This window comes from Oryctolagus cuniculus, chromosome 14 (assembly GCF_964237555.1).
Source record: "Oryctolagus cuniculus chromosome 14, mOryCun1.1, whole genome shotgun sequence".
In the NCBI taxonomy this organism is placed as follows: Eukaryota; Metazoa; Chordata; class Mammalia; order Lagomorpha; family Leporidae; genus Oryctolagus; species Oryctolagus cuniculus.
Genome location: NC_091445.1, coordinates 58,234,381 through 58,251,827, shown reverse-complemented (window position 1 = coordinate 58,251,827; position 17,447 = coordinate 58,234,381). Strand labels below are relative to the sequence as shown.

The 17,447-nt window shown below is 53.7% G+C and overlaps 1 protein-coding gene and 1 long non-coding RNA gene across 13 annotated transcripts in view; one reads left to right on the top strand and one right to left on the bottom strand.

Annotated features, from left to right (window-relative positions):
* PDZD2 (PDZ domain containing 2) overlaps positions 1 to 17,447 on the bottom strand; it is a 405,849-nt gene that overhangs the window by 5,137 nt on the left and 383,265 nt on the right. For all 12 annotated transcript variants that reach the window (XM_017344664.3, XM_051853842.2, XM_070056619.1 and 9 more), the window contains 5 exons: positions 10,994 to 14,681; positions 9,555 to 9,672; positions 4,896 to 4,997; positions 3,216 to 3,459; positions 2,161 to 2,295 (listed from right to left, as the gene is read on the bottom strand). In XM_017344664.3, the coding sequence (XP_017200153.3) occupies positions 2,161 to 2,295; positions 3,216 to 3,459; positions 4,896 to 4,997; positions 9,555 to 9,672; positions 10,994 to 14,681 (4,287 nt within the window). The remainder of the gene's footprint in view (positions 1 to 2,160; positions 2,296 to 3,215; positions 3,460 to 4,895; positions 4,998 to 9,554; positions 9,673 to 10,993; positions 14,682 to 17,447) is intronic.
* On the top strand, positions 4,993 to 7,296 carry LOC138845175 (uncharacterized). The gene is made up of 2 exons (XR_011381990.1): positions 4,993 to 5,893; positions 6,674 to 7,296. It is a non-coding gene; the product is annotated as an uncharacterized lncRNA (long non-coding RNA).

Genomic DNA, 17,447 nt, shown 5'->3' with positions numbered 1-17,447 from the left:
TGTTTCTTATTGAACTATAGTTCTCTACACTTTCTGGACATAACCGTTTGCTGGTTAAATTCACTGCAGATGTCTTCTAGATGGGCTCAGCCTCTGAGTCATGTCATCAACATTGTACAGTCAGGTGTCACACAGTGATGCCGTGGTCAGTGCTGTTGCATGTATGACAGTTGCCCTGCAGAGGTGACGTCCCCCAGTGATGTCTGTTTTAGCTTGCACAAGGATACTCAATGGTGTTTGCACGAAGGCAGAATCAGCCAACCACGGTATGGGATTTGTCCCCGTCGTCAACGGTGCGTGATGACTCAACGTGCTTTCTAAAACAGCCATGTTTTTGTTTATGTTCATGAAGTCATTTTACAGTGGTGGTGGCTCCTGTGTGCTGGCTGTGAATTCACCTGCATTGGTGAACTACTTACACTGGCCTGGTATTAGGTTATTTTAATTTTTTTTCTTCCAGTCAGGAAAAACATAGTTTGCCAGTAATGGCAAATTGCGCTCGTACATTTCCAGTTTTTATGCCACTTGCCTTCTTTGTGGCTTAGTGTACTGCTGAGTTATTTGGCATCCTGAGGAAGGGAGAAATAGTTTCACAAGTGCACCAGTGACAGTGTCCTTTCATAAAGGGCGTTAAAGATAATGACCTATTGTTTTCATGGACGGGCTTTAGGAGAATATGTAATTCTTTTACTCTTCAAAGAAAATTTTTATTTTTTAGATTAATGTGCTACTTTTATGTTTTTGTGGAGTACCAGTGCACTCTCTCAACACGCCATACAGCATAGACTGATCAACCTAGGTAATTAACAAAAAAAAAAAAAGATAAACGAGACTGCTAAAGATTTATTTATGGGGCTGGCATGTGGCAGAACGGGTTAGGCTTCTGCCTGCGATGCCTGCATCCTACATGGGCACTGGTTCGAGGCCCAGCTGCTCTGCTCCTGATCAGGCTCCCTGCCCATGTGCCTGGGAAGGCAGCAGCAGATGGCCTGAGTGCTTGGTTCCCTGCACCCACTGGGGAGACCCGGGGAAGGCTCCTGGCTTCAACCTGGCCATTGTGGGAATGAACCAGTGGATTAAGGACTTGTCTTTCCTGCTCTGACTCTGCCTTGCAAATAAATAAATAAATCTTTTAAAAGAAATCCTTTAAACATCAAACTTTAAAAAAAAAAAAAAAGAATTTACTTAATTGCAAGGCAGAGTCAAAGGGAATGAGAGATCTTCCATCTGCTGGTTTACTCCCGACATGGCCACAACAGCCACAGCTGAGCCAGGTGCCTCCTCCGGGTCTCTCACGTGGGTACAGGAGCCCATGTACTTGGCCGTCTTCTGCTGCTTTTCCTAGGTGCATAGCAGGGAGCTGGATCAGGGAACCGCAGCTGGGACACGGACCAGCGCCCACATGGGATGCTGGCATTGTAGGTGGTGGCCTTACCAGCTCTGCCACAGAGCTGACCCCTTTATCTTTTCTAATAGATGTTTGGAGCTCAGCAGCTCCAGCACCAGGGAAGTCTCTTAAAAATATGGCACTTCTGCCAAGAGACACCTGGAGGTTTTTGCTTTTTAAAATAGAAATGTACATTAAAAACTTTTTTCCTGTTAATACTGATTTTAAAAATACGCTGTGGGGTCACTATGTGATCATTACAAACAAATGCAACCCTTAGCCAAGAAAAATGGACTTTACTATTTGCTGATATACTCTTATATTCTCTAAGTGGGTTTCTGATCCATTTGTGAGAGTGATTGTATATTGGCATATGTCATATAGTTGGTACAGTTACGTTAATTGTTCAAGAAGCTGAAGAGACTTTGGAAGACCGCCTGGGGCCTGCACTGTGGTGTAGTAGGCTAAGCCTCCACCTGTGGCGCGAGCATCCCATATGGGGATGCTCTCTTCCCATCCAGCCCTCTGCTTATGGCCTGGGAAAGCAGTGGAGGATGGGCCAAGTCCTTGGATCCCTGCCACTCATGGGGGAGCCCTGAAGGGAGTTCCAGGTTCCTGGCTTCAGCCTGGCCCAACCCAGCTGGTTGTAAGCATTGGAAAAGATGGAAAACCTCTCTCTCACTCTGCCTTTGAAATACATATCTATTTTAAAGGCCTGTGCTTGTCACTGGGACACACGTGGAAGGAGGCGGCCTGAGCTGTCCAGCACTTACCTTTGTAGACTCTCTTAATGAAGAGGGGCCCATCTCCAGACACGGACGCCTTTCCTCCATCCACGCTCAGTCCCAGCCCCGCCGAGGTCTTCAGCACTTCAACGCACAGGGCCCCGTGGGCGGCTCCGCTCCTCCCTGTGCAGAGAGAAACAACACGGCTGCTCATCATGCCCCCTGGTGCCACAGGCTCCCCTCTGCCTGGATGTCCCCGTAACAATCGTTGCGCCCAGTGTCCAGGCAGGCTCCGCAGGGAGCTGCCCTGTGGCTGTGCTCCTGCAAACATGTCGCTCCCCCTCTTCGCAGAGGAACGACACAGGACCCTGCGCTGTTCTTTCGTCTGCTCGGCCCTCCCCGGGTTTGCTGCTGGTTCTTCCCGGGTTGGCTACCGACCCTTCCACCTCCGTGGAAGGGGGGTTCCCCCTGCCACTTTCCCCACTTCCGCGGGGGAGCGGCACACCGCCGGCCGGCTCTCTCGGGGGTTGCACAGGTGTTCCTTCAGATAGATGTTCCTGGTGCATGTTGTCTCTCTCCTCCTTTATAGTCCTCTTCCACCAATCCCAACTCTGCTACCCACACGCCGAGTACGCTGCTCTCCACCAATCAGGAGCAGGATCAGCTCCTGCAGTTTGTCAAGTTGGTGAGAGGCAGCTGCGTAGAAGTTTACTCCTCCCCAGCCCCATATTGTGGGAGAGCAGATGCATAGAATAAGTCTTAATTCCAGTAACTTAGCCTAGTCTCAGTTGCTCCCCACACAAACACAGCCCCCGACTGCTCCTGGGAAGCCGCACACTGGGAGTGCCTGTCTCAGTGGGGACAGGAATCACCCTTGGGAATCGCAGGTGATGCTGCCACGCATCACCGTCTGTCCCTGCAACACCAGATCCCCAGCCTTATGAGGGTAGCACTGCTTCTACAAGAAGCATCCAACAACACTGGACTTAACATTTCAAGTTTTCTGACCCAGAAGTTAGCCAGCGTTTTCCTTTATGTTCAGCCAGAATCTGCTCTGTGTGCCAGCTGCTCGCACCGTGCTGGCCGAGGAACGGGCGTCTTACCGGCTCCAGGCTCCAGGGACAGGGTCTTTTTGCATAACGACCCCTTCCCGTTGGCCGTGGGGGACTCGGTCCCTTTCTTGATGACCACGAGGGCGTCTCTGTGCAGCTGTGCCTGGTGCAGGACCTTCACGACGTCCGCGTGGGCTAAGCCGGCCAGTGAGGTGCCGTTGACTGACAGAAGGAAATCCCCTCGGCGCATGGTCCCTTCCTGAGAAGCCGCCCCCTGAGAAAACACCCTGTGAACCTGGGACGAGACAGAAGGGGACAACAGGACTCCAGTCAACGCCAGGGAGTGACTGCAGGTCCACACTAAAGGAGCTTTTTGGTTTTTTGTTTAAATTGATTTCTTTTAAAAGGCAATGAGAGAGAGATCTATCCGCCAGTTGATTTCCCAGATGGCCGGGGCTGGGCCAGGCCTAAGCCTGGATCTCCCACGTGGGTGCAGGGATCCAAGGACTTTGGCTGTATTTCCAGGCATGTGAGCTGGGAGGCTGGCGCTGTGGCATAGTAAGTTCAGCATCTGTAGTGCCAGCAACCTATATGAGTGCTGGTCAAGTCCCAGCTGCCCCACTTCTGATCCAGCTCTCTGCTGTGGCCTGGGAAAGCAGTGGAAGATGGCCCAAGTGCTTGGGAGACCCAGAAACTCCTGGCTTCTTGCTTCAGATGGGCCCAACTTTGGCCGTTGTGGCCATTTCAGGGAGTGAATCAGCAGGTGGAAGACCTCTCTCTCTGCCTCTCAAATAAGTAAATCTTAAAAACAAAAAACAAACAAAAAAACCAGAACGCCAGATTGCAAGTGGAGCAGCCAGGACTCGAACCAGTGCTTATACTGGATGCTGGTGTTGCTGGGGGTGCTCAACCTGTTACGCCACAACACTGGCTTGGTAAAGAAACTTTCTACTGCAAGTTTTGTAAGTTAACCAAATACTTGATTTGTCAAAACCACATATACAGTGTAGGGCACAGAATTACAGATGTCAGTACAAGCATCTGTACTGTTTTTTTAAGGTTTATTTATTTATTTATTTGAGCAGCAGGGAGAGGGAGAGACTCCCTGCTAATTGCCTGGCAAAAACAGTGGGAGATGGCAAAAATGTTTGGGATTCACCCACCTGGGAGACCTGCCTGGATGAAGCTCTATTAATGGCCATCTGGGGAGTGAACCAGCGAATGGAAGATCTTTTTTCTTTTTTTAAAGATTTATTTATTTATTTGAAAGGCAGAGTTACAGAGAGGTCGAGAGAGAGAAGTCTTCCATCTGCTGGTTCACGCCCCAAAAGGCCACAACAGCCAGAGCTGGGTTGATCCACAGCCAGGAGCTTCTTCCAGGTCTCCCATGTGGCTGCAGGGGCCCAAGGACTTGGGCCATCTTCTACTGCTTTCCCAGGCCATAGCAGAGAGCTGGATCGGAAGTGGAACAGCCGGGACTCCAGCTGGCAGCCATATGGGATGCAGGCAATGGCTTTACCCGTTATGCACAGTGCCAGCCCCTATATCCCAAAATAAAAAAAAAGTTATCAGTAACACTTTAGCATACTATGTTCCCCATTTTCTTTTTGTTGGGAGTAGGGAACAAAATCCAGCAGTCTTTGACTCCACTGATAGGAATCTGTGCGCTGATCGAATCCTGAGGCTGATGAAGGAAGGTTTTCCTGTCAGCTTCATGGCATCGTCACTCACCATGACTGATTTGGGCTCCACGTCGGTTCCTCCTGCCACACTGAATCCTAGACCTGAGCCTTCTTTTTTATTCAAGACTATGAAGCAAACATCTTCTTTATTCTAGTGAAAAGAGGCAGAAAAAAATTATATTTCTTGTGCCAAGAGTAAGGAAGCTGTGCTGTGAATCTGCCTCTGACCCGTGATTGTCCAGTTCTCCGAGAATCGTCAGAGGAGCCCCACGTCACCGGATCCTGTATCCCTTCTGGGCGGGGCTGGAGAACCACAGCGTAGGTGGACAGGAACCAGGATGGGGTAGGGTCGATTGGGAATTCCTGAGTCTTCAAGTCATTGGGGTGCCACATCCTGTCTTCCCAAATCTGATTCTAGCGCGTAATTTGACCACAAAGGGAATCATTTGGTCTACAATTAGCAAAGCCAGTGTCAGTGACCGCAGACGGTGTTGAGAGGCAGGACAAAAGCACACTAAGGCCCAGTGCTTCACTCCCCCTTTCTCCAGGCTTGGGTTATTGGACTTAATACAGAACATGGTAAAGTGAATTGTCAACCCATATTCAGACTGCAGCGTTCTTAGTCGTCTCCTAGGATTAAACAATGTGACGGTCCTGTGTCCCAAACATAGTGATACATAGCTTGGAACCAAGGGTTTTAAAGTGAAAGATTAGCCGGGCTGAGTACCATGAACTTTGGCTTCCTTCACTACACACCAGATACGATTCAGCCGTGTTTAAAGATCTGTGTTGCTAAGTTTCAGGTGACTTTATTCTATCACTTCAAGGTGTTCTCAAACAGCAACAGGAAAAGAATCTAACAAACCTTAAGGACTGGTTTGATGAGAAAAAGCGAAACATGGACAGAAAATCAACTTTGATTGCTGGAGTGAGAAGCCCATCTTTAAGTCAGTGACACAGCCTTCTATGTGCTCGTTCAAATGGCTGCAACAGCTACGGCTGGGCCTGGCAAAGCCAGGATCCAAGAACTCCATCTGAGTCTCCCACGTGAGTGGCAAGCGCCCAAGCACTTGGGCCATCTTCTGCTGCCTTCCCAGGTGTATTAGCAGGGAGCTGGACTGGAAGCAGAGCAGTCCAGATTTGAACTGGCTCATAAATGGAATGCTGGCATTGAAGGTGGTGGCTTACCCTGCTGGCCCCCAATGATATTTTTAAAAATGTGTTTAGTTCTATTGGTAAGCCCATAGGACTCATTTTAAATCTCTCTAAAGATGTTCATTCAAACCAGCGTCCCATATGCTGAAACCAGAATGTCTTGTAGAACTTGGGGAGGTTGGATGTTGATTTCATGGGTGCCTTTAACCATCCAAAGGTACATAGTTCTGAAAGTTCATGGAAAACGGGAATGAAAGATATTTATTTTGGTGCAAAAACCTTTGGCACCCATGTACTTTTTTTCATAAAATGCATTTTTATAAAGCTTTTGAAGACTTTATGTGTATAAATTTCAAAATGTTTTTGGTCCAGAATAAACTGCCCTTTTAATTCCATTTTCCAGAAACTTTATGAAGTACCCTCATAACTGGCTTAGTCATGGACCCATGGAGAGAAAGACGATGACTATTTCTCTAAACAAAAATGGAAACACACAGCTTCGTCCATGACTGTTACCCAGCTTCTGGGGGAAGGGTAACGTGACGCTGAAATATGAGTACTTCTTAGATATTTAGATGTCTTATGGGTGCAGAGAAACAGGACATTTGAAAGTGGGACTCTCGTGCATTCCAGAACATGTTACCATCACATTTCACCTTTATTTTCTTCCAGTGGTGTCTGAGGACACAAATGCACCGGCAGCTGATGGTCAGGCCAAATGTGGCCCCTCGGAGAAGCTGGGGACAGCACTGGGGCACCAGAGCAGCTGGGAGAAGAGGACGCTTCAGGGTTTGGGCACGTGCAAGTCAGAAGGTCTCCCTTCCCTCTCTCACAGCACCATAGGAAATAGCTTTTGCGCTTCTATTTTTAGCACCTAGAAACCACACTTCTGGGGAAAGCAGGGCAGGAAACGTCTGGTGAGAAGACAGCAGTGAGGATGTCTCCACTCAAGGCTCCTCTCTGAAGTCAACTAAAGACCGTAAGGAGACAAGAACAGGGCCAGGTGTTTGGCACAGTGGTTCAGGTGCAGCCTGGGATGCCCACATCTTGTACCAGATACCTGAGCCCCAGCTCCCATGCAGCTTCCGGCTAATGCACACCCTTGGGGGCTGCAGCTCAAGTACTTGAGTTCCTGCCACCCACGTAGGGGACCCAGAGTGACTTTCAGGTTCCTGGTCCAGCCCTAGCTGTTGTGGATATTTGGGGAATGAATCTATGGATGAAAAAGCTTTTCCTTTGTCTAGCTTGTCTCTTTCTCTCTGCCTTTCAAAGAAAATAAATAAAAGAAAGGGAAAGAGAGGTGCATTCTGGTTAATACGGGTGACCTTCAGCCCCAGAGCAAAGCACTTGCCTAGTGGTGAATCAGCATTAAACAAAGGCAGCACTCAGCATCCTGTCCACACTCCCTCCCTCTCCACTCCGTGGCCCCTGACACCTGACAGTGTGCGTCGTACGTGTAAGCTTGGTTGCGACTCTTGGTTTCCTCCTTTTACATTTTATCTAAGACCGAAACATCAGGAGAAGGGGCCTGGCAAAGCAGGAAGGCCCGTGCCACTGTGACTGAAAGTCCCCGGGCGAGACCGAGACCGTGACCGCAGGTCAGAAGTGCTGGCTTCCTCTTCAATGAGTCCATGACAAAGCATCCTCTGTGCATGCAATCCTGAGACCCACCCAGGGGGCTTCAGACTCAGAATGGATGCTGTGGGTCTCCGATCCACCCTGTTTCCTGAGCTCCCACCCAGCTTCTTAGATCCCCAGGCTGCTGCTTAGCTCAGAAACCTCACGGCTCCTCTGGGCGAGAGCTCAATTGCTGAAGCAGTATTCCTGGATGACACTTGTAATCCACCAGCATTACCACTAAAGAAACGCTGTTGGGAGACCAGTGGCTGCGACTCTAGTGTCCTATACCTGTTTGAGTGCCACCTATTCCACTTTCAGTCCAGCTCCCTGCTAATCTGAGAAAGCAGCACAAGATGGCCCAAGAACTTGGGTCCCTGCACCCACATGGGAGGACAGGATGGAGTTCCAGGCTTCTGGCTTCAGCCTCGCCCAGCCCAGAGAACTGTGGCCTCTGGGGAGTAAACCAGTCTGTTGCTCTGCCTTTCATATAAATAATAAAAAAGAAAAACTCTTCATATTTGGAAGAGCTACAGAGAGAGGAGGAAGAGATAGATTTTCTATCTGTTGGTTCACTCCTCAGATGACAGCAAAGTCAAGAGCTCAACCAGAAGCTTCTTCCAGGTCTCCCACATGGGTAGCAGAGGTCCAAGCACTTGGGGCATCCTCTACTGCTTTGCCAGGTGCAGTAACAGGGAGCTGGATGGGAAGTGGAGTAGCCAGGATTAGAACCGGCACTCATATGGGATGCCAGCACTGTAGGTGGCAGCTTTACCCACCACACCACACCACACCACCAGGCCTGAAATCCATTTTTTTTTTTTTTTTGACAGGCAGAGTTAAACAGAGAGACAGAGAGAAAGGTCTTCCTTCCGTTGATTCACCTCCCAAATGGCTGCTACAGCTGGTGCTGTGCCAATCCGAAACCAGGAGCCAGGCGCTTCCTCCTGGTCTCCCATGTGGATGCAGGGCCCAAGGACTTGGACCATCCTCCACTGCCCTCCCAGGCTACAGAGAGCTGGAATGAAAGAGGAGCAACTGGGACAGAATCCGGTGCCCCAACCAGGACTAGAACCTGGGGTGCAGGCAGAGGATTAGCCAAGTGAACCATGGCGCTGGCCATGAATCCAATATTTTAAAAAAGACTTTTTGGGACTGGTGCTGTGGCATAGTGGGTAAAGCCACCACCTGCAGTGCTGGCATCCCATATGGGTACTGGTTCATGTCCTGTCTGCTCCACTTCCGATCCAGCTCTCTGCTATGGCCTGGGAAAGCGGAAGATGGCCAAAGTCTTGGGCCCCTGTACCCATGTTGGGGGGCCTGGAGGAGGCTCCTGGCTTTGGATCAGCACAGCTTCAGCCATTGCGGCCAACTGGGGAATGAACCAGTGGATGGAAGACCGACTTCTCTCTGCCACTGCCCCTCTGTAACTCCGACTTTCAAATAAATAGATACATCTTAAAGACTGCTTTTGCTATTTCTAAGTCTCTCCTTGGTCTTTCCCTCTGAGATTCAGATACTGCTACCTCAGGCTTCAGGGACCTAACTCTCTGTCACCAGCAGGTGGCTCCCGTGGCTAGTTTATGTCCCCACTCCTCATGGTCATTCTCCAGCATTTCCAAGGTGTCCAGTTCCGCAGATGACCCTCTACGGCCAAACTGTGAACGTGGGGCACGGAGAACGGTAACCGGTTGCTGCTGGGCGACTAAAACCGCAGTGACCCTAGTTGGGGCACTGAATGTTCAAGACCAGGCCTGGCTTCTGAAGCCAGCAGCCGCAAGGGGAGCGAGAGCCACCTGAGCTGTGGACTCGCGGCCCAGGGCAGCCCTTGCAGGACTCTCGGAGGCCCCTCCTGCGCTGGCTGAGCTGGTGGCGCACACCTGGCCACCAGCCCCATCACGGCTTCACCTTCCCACGTGCGCGGCGCCTCACTCACCTCTGAGTGTGCTTTCACTTCCTGAAGGAGAGTTAGGACAGTGGATTTTGACCCCACTGAAGACAAAACGGCTTGAACTCTCTCCTGGTCCCCCGCCGAGACGTGAAGTTGATCCAAACTAAGTGACAGAAACACATGGGTGAATGGCGGTGAGAACAGCGGGCTGACCCTCTGCAGAGATGCATCTCAGATGCTCGTTCGCTTCGTGACAGGGGTTTCCTGGTCTTCCTGCTCTCTCTGGCCATAACTCCCACTCCAGACGCATCCAGCGAGCCTGGATGCCAAATGGGAACGAGCTTCACTGGGCGTGGCAGTGCCGTGGCTTCGGAGAGCTCCAGACGTTAGGGGCCCAGTGCCAGAGCCCAGCATGTCTCTGATAAGCACTGAATATGGAGGCTCAAGTGAGAGACCATAAAAGATGTTTACTGCAGCCACCTTCAGGCCCAGCTCCTCCCTGAAGTGAGCCCGCCCCTGCCCCATGTGTTGCTGTCACTTGGGTGCCACCTTCTCTTAGGGTGACATTTTGCAAACATGTTTCCCTTGCAGGCACTTTTGATTTTTCTAGTCATGACGATAAAAAACACAGGGGGCGAAGTGCAGTGTGCCAGCCTGGATTAGGAAAAGGACACTGCTGGATCTCAGCGGGATCTGCACAGGGCTGGTAGCTGGTTAACAGTAGTGTTAAACGTGCAGACAAAGGGACTGTGGCTATGCAGGCTGTCAACACTTGGGAGAGCTGGGCGAGAGGCCCAGGGGCATTCTGCACTATCTGCAACCTTCCTATTCATCTAAAACTATCCCAAAGTGAAGCAAGGTTATTTAAATGAATGGAGGAGGAAGCAGGTGTGTGGCGGAGCAGTTAGGGACTGCGTCTCCTAACCCATGTGTCTGTCTGAGACCTTGCTCTGCTCCCGATTCCAACTTCCTGCTAATGCGCACCCTGGGAGGTGGCAGTGGTGGCTCAAATGGTTGGGTTCCTGCTGCCCATATGGGACATCTGGCTTTGGGCTGGCCCAGGCCTTGCTATTACAGGTGTTTGGAAAGTGGACCAATAGTTGCAAGGTCTCTCTCTGCTTTTCAAATAGTGATTAATAAATAAAACCAAGTTTACAAAGGTGAAAATCACCTCTCAGACGCTGATATAAACGTGAGCAGATCTTGGGTAAAGAACCTCATGAAACAGTAAAGAGCTATAAGAATAATAAATAAATGGGGTGGAGGGTCCTGTCCTAGTGGCGGAGACGCCTGTTAAGACTCTCAGGTCCCATGCTGGGGTACTTTAGCTCTGCTAACACAGACCCTGGCAGGCAGCAGTGATGGCTCAGGTACTGGGGTTCCCGGCTCGTGGCGTGGGCGTTTGGGGAATGGACCCACGCACGGGAGCTCCTGTGGTTCCCTGCCTCTTTCGTAAATAAGTAATAACTAAGGCAGATACTCACTTAACCGACCAGCCTTTTCCACGAGGTGGATCCGGGGTGGTGTCCTGCTCATCACTGGCTGAAGCGGGGGCCTCAGGCTCCCCGGCTGTAGGGCTGCTTCCTCCTGGACAGGCCCCCCTTCCACGCTCGCCAGGACTCGAAGGGGCGGCAGATCCCTCCCGGTCTGAGAGGCTTCCAGCGGTGGCACCCAGCGCCCTCCTGGGCACGATCTCCAGCTGGGTTTTGAAGAGCACGGTGGTGGGCCCTGCCGTGTACCCCTCGCTGCACAGCTTGTCCAGGTCGGGCATGCTCAGGGCTCGCAGTTCCTGCAGCTTGGAGCGGGACACGGGTGAGGGCTGGGCATGGCGCACAGAGGACTTGTTCCTCTTGATGGGCGAGGCCGGGGTCACCGTTGCAGTGGGGATGCCCGAAGGACTGGCTGATTTCTTGTGGTCTGAATCGGGGTCTTTGTTGCTGGGCTCCGGCAGGGTCTGCCGGGAGACGGTCAGCGTCACGCTGGATGGGGACCTGGTCGTCTGGGAGAGGAGGGCACTGGCTTCACTTTGGCTTTCACTGCAGGAGCTCAGGCTGCGTCTTAGCGACCTCACTGCTGCTGCTGCTGGGTCTCCGGGGTGGCCCAGGCTCCCCGAGGCAATGCTGCCGGATGACCGTCTCCCAATGGGAGGCTTGGAGCTCACCGATAAGAACGGGGATGCCGCCGACCTGGCTGCGGGCCGGTCAGAATTGGCCAGGTTCTCAAAAGACTTGATCCTCTGCTTCACGGAAAAAAATGAGGTAGATTCCTGGGGCCAGTTCTGCTCGTAGTAGTGATGATGTCTTCTGGTGACTTTGATCTTGTCTGTGACCAGATACCTGGTCTCACGGCCTGCGGTGGCGTCCCCCTCGTCTGCTGGCGGGAGGCCCCTGGACGCCTCCTGGAGCAGCTTTGCACCACACACGCCCTGTCCGTTAGCCAGGCCGAGCACAACGCCTTTGGCTGCCTGTGGCTCGGGGACCTGGCCGTCCCGAGGGGAGCGCCTTGGGCTGTGCGGGGAGTAGTGACCCTCCCGTCCGAAATGGCTGGAGAACTGGGCCGGCATGGAATAGGTCCTGGTTGCTGGCCTGGGCAAGAAGTAGGGGGGGTCCTCCCCTGCAGGGCCCGTGGCTATGCCGCTGTGGGGCGTCCCTGGGGAGTCCTGCGTCTGGCTCGGGGTTCCCTGGCTAGAAGGATCTGCCGTCTTTGCAGGCACGCGTGGGGAGCAGGGGGAAGCAGGTTTGGCCACAGTGAGCGATGGTTGTGCTTCCTGCTCCGCCTGGGAGGCACGAGGCATGGGAGAGGCTGGGTGACTGGGGCAGAGTCTGGTCTCACTCCTGTCCTGACTCTTGCTCTGGGCCGAGAGCCCTCCCTGTCGGTCCCTCGCAGCTGACTTGTCACCACACGGGCCCTTCGGTATTCTTTCAGAAGTGACCTCGGCTGTCTGTAGCTGGCCGGGGGCCCCCGGGGGATCGCCAGCGACTCCTCGGCTCCCTCTGTCACCAGCTGCTCTGGGCTGTGTGGCGTCCGAGGCCAGGTCCGTGTGGCTCTCCACGTGCTGCTTGCTGTGTCTGATGCCTGCAGCGGACACGGTGGCAGTTGCTGGCGCGGGGTCAGCTCGGGGCGCCTGGCTTTCCTCCCCACCCCTAGAAGAGCTGGGGGTAGCCGGGGAGCCTCCACTGGGGTCTGAGTGTGCAGCCATGGGGGTCGTCTCGGAAGAGGTCAGGGGCTGGGCGAAGGCCTGGATGCTCGAGTCCGACGCTGAGAGCTTCAGTGGCCCGGCGGCCGCCCGGGGAGGCTGGGGGGAGGCTGCGGCGGCTCCGTCGGGCCCCTCGTGGTCAGCTCCGAGGAGCCGCTGGCATGCTCCCCTGGAAAGCACCTTGTGGGCGGGCGGGGGGGAAAGCAGGGCTTTCCGGTGGTCCTTGGCAGAGCTGTTGGCGGTGCCATCGGAGCCCACCTTGCTCTTGCTTTTACCGCCCAGCCCCTTCAGCCTGGGCCCGCACTTGGACTTCTGACAGGCGCTCCACAGGGTTTCCACTGAGCTCTTCCGAGGCGGCTCCTTAGGTTCAAGGTTCGTTTTCAGTGGAGGGGGGCTGTGAGGCCCAGCAGCCCCCCTCCTGTGGTTGAAGCTCAGAATTCTGGACTCGGGGCTTCTGGCCGGCATCGTGGCTGGTTCCTTCTCGGCCTTGCTCTGCGGGTGCGCACCTAGGTGGTTTCGGTTTATTTCTTTAAACCAGGCCACGACGGGCCTCCTGCAGGTCAGTTTGGGTTTCTGCAGGAAGTCGCCATGATTCTCGAAGTGTCGGTTTGCAGTCTCCGGCACAGCCACACCGGAGGGGGCTTCTTGCTTATTTGAGGTTCCGGCACCCAGCAGGTCACGTTCCAAGCCGTTTACCATGTGTGGGGAGCTGGGTGCGGCGGGGAGGTCGTGCAAATGTCCCTCGAGTTTAGCGTCAGCCGGGCTCCCGCCGGTGACCTCCGGGGCTCTGGGAGAAACGCTCACGTCTGTGTGACTTTGGTGCTGCTGTGAAGTAGGGGGGGAGCCCGGCCGGGCAGCGCTGGGGACCTGCGAGGGCGAGGCCCCTCGCTCCCACGGGCCTTCCACGGAGGCGCTCAGAACACTGGGCTTCAGGGGCAGCACCCGGGCCACGGCGGGGCAGGGCGCACGAGCACCTGCCGGTGCTGCGGCGGGGGCGCGGCTTGCGGAGCAGATTTCGATTTGCTCCTCTTCCGACCCCGCAGTCTCTTCCTCGCAAGGAGACCTGGGAGAAGGAGGCGCCCGCGAGGCCTCAGGGAGCGACTCGGGGTCCGAGGACGAGTCCTCAGCGTCCCCGTACATGGAGGAGAGAGACGGCTCCGTGCTGTCGCCCGGGCCCGACAGGGAGAGGCTGTCGTCGTGAAAACTGCTCAAGTTTCGCGAGTAGTTGCTCAAGAAGTTCTTGTTCACAGTAAAATGTCTGTCGGGGTTGATTGCATCCAAAACCGAAGGCTGGGAGGCCCACTCCCGGGGCGGGGCGGGCCCGGCAGCCCAGACCCTCCTGGGGGAGGGCGTCCGCTCGCCTGGGACTGGCTCTGCATTGGGGGGACTGCCCCCTGTGGCTCCAGCTGGCGGGCCGCCCTGGGGGCCCTCAGGTCCCCCTGGAGGGCAGGACTGGGAGGTTGCTCTGGAAGCCTCCAGCTCCCTGATGAATCTGTCAATGTCTGTGACGGGGCTCTCTCTGCTCCCTAGAAGGCAGCAGTGGCCCAAGACTCCATCCCCATGGCTGTTGGCCTTGTCGGGGGTCAGCGGCAGGGGCGGGCTGGCCTGTGGTGTCCTCACTGACCGGGAGTCTGTGCCGTCGCACACTGCAGCCTCCTGGGAGCCTTCCGGGGCTTGCTGTCCTGTGGTTCCCGCAGCCTTGCTCAGGTTACCTGGCGTCGTCTCCTGGGAGCTGAGGTCTGGGGACAGCAGGGCCGGAGCTGAAGTTACTTCCTGGGGAGCAGCCGCCTTCCAGGTGCTGTGGGGTGAGCTGGCTCCCCCTGGGGACGTGCTGCGCTCCAGGGTGAGCCTGGCTGCAGAGCTGCCCTGGGACTCGGGCCTGGAGCCCCTGGGCGATGCAGACTGGCCCACTTGCCTGGCGGTGTCTAGCGAGGCCTTGCTGGGGGAAGGGATGAGGGCTGGGGGGCGCTCCGGTCCTGTGTGAGGAAGGCAAACAGAAGGTGAGGTGGTAGGGGAGACGCGGGGATCTCGTGAGGAAACGGGAAAGCTCTCAAATGTTTAAAAAAAAAAAAAAAAGTGCAGTTACCTCAGGGCTTTTAGAAACATTCCACAGCCAAAATGTGGGTCGCCTTGCCTTCCAAATCACACGGCACCCATTCCACACACACACACACACACACACACACCCCGTGGTACTTTAGACACCCTAACGGAGTTCAGGCTAGTTTGTAGAATGCTTGTGTGTGCTTGTTTTTCTTTTAAAATTTTTTTTTATTTTGATCTATTTGAAAGACAGAGCAACAGAGCGAGAGCAAGAGAGCGAGAGCGAGCGAGCGAGCAAGCAAGCATCTTCTATCTGCTGGTTCACTCCCTAAATGGTTGCACCAGGTGGGTTTTGGGCCAGGCAAGCATCAGGAGCCAGGAACTCCATCTAAGCCTCCCACATAGGCGTCAGAGCCATTCTCTGCTGCCTCCCAGGCGCAGTAACAGGAAGCTGGATCAGAAGCAGAGAAGTCAGGACTTGACCCCGGCACTCTAATGTGGCACGCGGGCATCCCAAGCAGCAGCTTAACCAGCTGCACCACACAATGCCCGCCTCGTTTTTGCTTATTTTTATGGACGGGGACATCCGTAAAAATTAAAGAACCCTTTGAAGATGACCCACTGCTCTGTGACAGCAGACGCTGCAGGAGTCAGGCCGTTCTGTTGGGTTCTGTGGCTTCTGCACGGCTTTGGCCGTCCCAGCACCTGGTGGGCCCTGAGTGGGTTACCCTCGTGTTGGAAGAAGTGAGAGGGCACCGTGTGGAACAGGCCAAACTCGGAACTGAAGGGCCTTCCTTCTTAGCGTGGGAGATGGGGCCACGTGGGGAAAACAGAAACCCCTGCCACTGGGATCCGCGTGTTGATGGAGCTGGCAGGGATGGGAGGGCCGGCGGCAGGGAGACAAGGCAGGGTCTGGCCAGAGAAGGATGAGGACGAAGGCGAGAAAGACAGAATGCAAGCTGAGCAGCAGGAGCGTGAAAGGGGACGAAGGTCCTGCCACCCAGGGAGGGGCTCTGAGGGGCCGCCTGTCCTGGGCGGGCCTGCTCTGAAGGCCCTGTGCACCCTTGGGTGGACAGTCCACCTCTGGCACATAGCAACTTGCAACGGGGGCGGGGGGGGGGGGAGGAGGAAACTGGCTTAAGACAGAACCTAAGAACAACGCTTAGGAACTGTGGGTCGGAGGTTCGACAAGTGGGTCCACCCCACAGGTTGTATCCATTCTGCATCTCTCACAAAACCATCTTAATTGTGTATGATTTTTTTCCCTGCAATTCCTGTGTCAAAGACAGAGAATGAATTATGCAGGCTGAGCCCTGTGCTAAGAGTTTTTCTAATAATGAGGGAGTTAGAGAACCAAGCTAAGAGTTTTCCAGGTATTTCATTTTCCTGCCAACGTGGTGAGGCGAGTCCTAGGGCACCCACATGGAAGGGCAGGGAAGGGATGTGTCTGAGGTCGCAGGGTTTATGGGTGGTAGAGCCAGGGAGGCACCCCCCCGGAAGCCGGCTGCACAGCCCACTCTGGCCTAAACCCTGACGGCATGACTTCTGTGTCGGGAGCAGGTGGCAGCAACAAGGCTGGATGCCGGACACCCACAGAGATGGTGTCACTCTCCCAGCCCACTGCTGAAGGCCGAGCCTCAGATCCACACGCTCGTTCCTGCTCTGCCTTTCCCTGAACTCCCTTGAGCCCAGCTTTCAGTAAATGCGGCAGGAGAGCAGTGACAGGGATTGCAAGCCTGATTTTTAGCTTCAGATGTACTCGCTGAGCAAACCCCAACAGGCAGTTTTTGTCAGCCGTGTGGCTTTATTGCCCAGTGTGTAACGTACAAGGGTTTTGCTTCAGGGAGATGACATTAACACAAGCAGCCTTTGATGTCACCTGTCAAGGTGATCCTTCATTTGGAATTCCCCTAAATACCCAGGAATGGCAGGAACGGCAGGAACGGCAACTTGACCGTGGCACATGGAGGGCTGAGGGGAGTGGCACCTGAACAGCTTCCTGGCTGGCACAGGCTGCAAGCCCACTAGGAGCGGTCTTGGGACTCCAGAAAACAGCTCAGGGTCAGTGTCATTTTCATGGCAGTACGGAGTAAAAACGGTTAGGTACTAGTGACCACCAACAGCCTTTTTCTTTTTCTTTTTTACAAAAAGAAAGAAAAAGAAAAATGTAAGACTGATTGGTGCATTTCTTTGATACATGTTCTTATACGAGGATGCTTCAGAAAGTTCATAGAAAATGGAATTAAAAGGCATGTTTAACCTGGTGCAAAAAAAATTTGAAATTCATACGTACAAAGGAATCTTCAAAGAGTTCATCGAGAATGCATATGAGAAACTATGCATATCCTGAAAATCTGCATGGACTTCAAAATATTTATCACCAAAATAACCCTACATTAAAAAATATTTTCATTTTATTTGAAAGGCAGAGAGACAGAAGAGAGGGAGAGAGAAAGGGAAAGAGAGAGAGAGAGACCTCCCTTCTGCTGCCAAATGCCAGCAACAGCCAAGGTCGGGCCAGGCTGCAGTGAGGAATCTGGTACTGAATCTGGGTTTCCCAAGCACCTGAACCCTCACCCGCTGCCTCCCAGGGTTTGTATTAGCAGGAGGCTGGAATTCGAAGTGTAGCAAGGACTTGAACCCAGGCACTGTGATACGGGATACGGTGTCCCAGCAGTGTGCTGACTGCTGCCACAAAT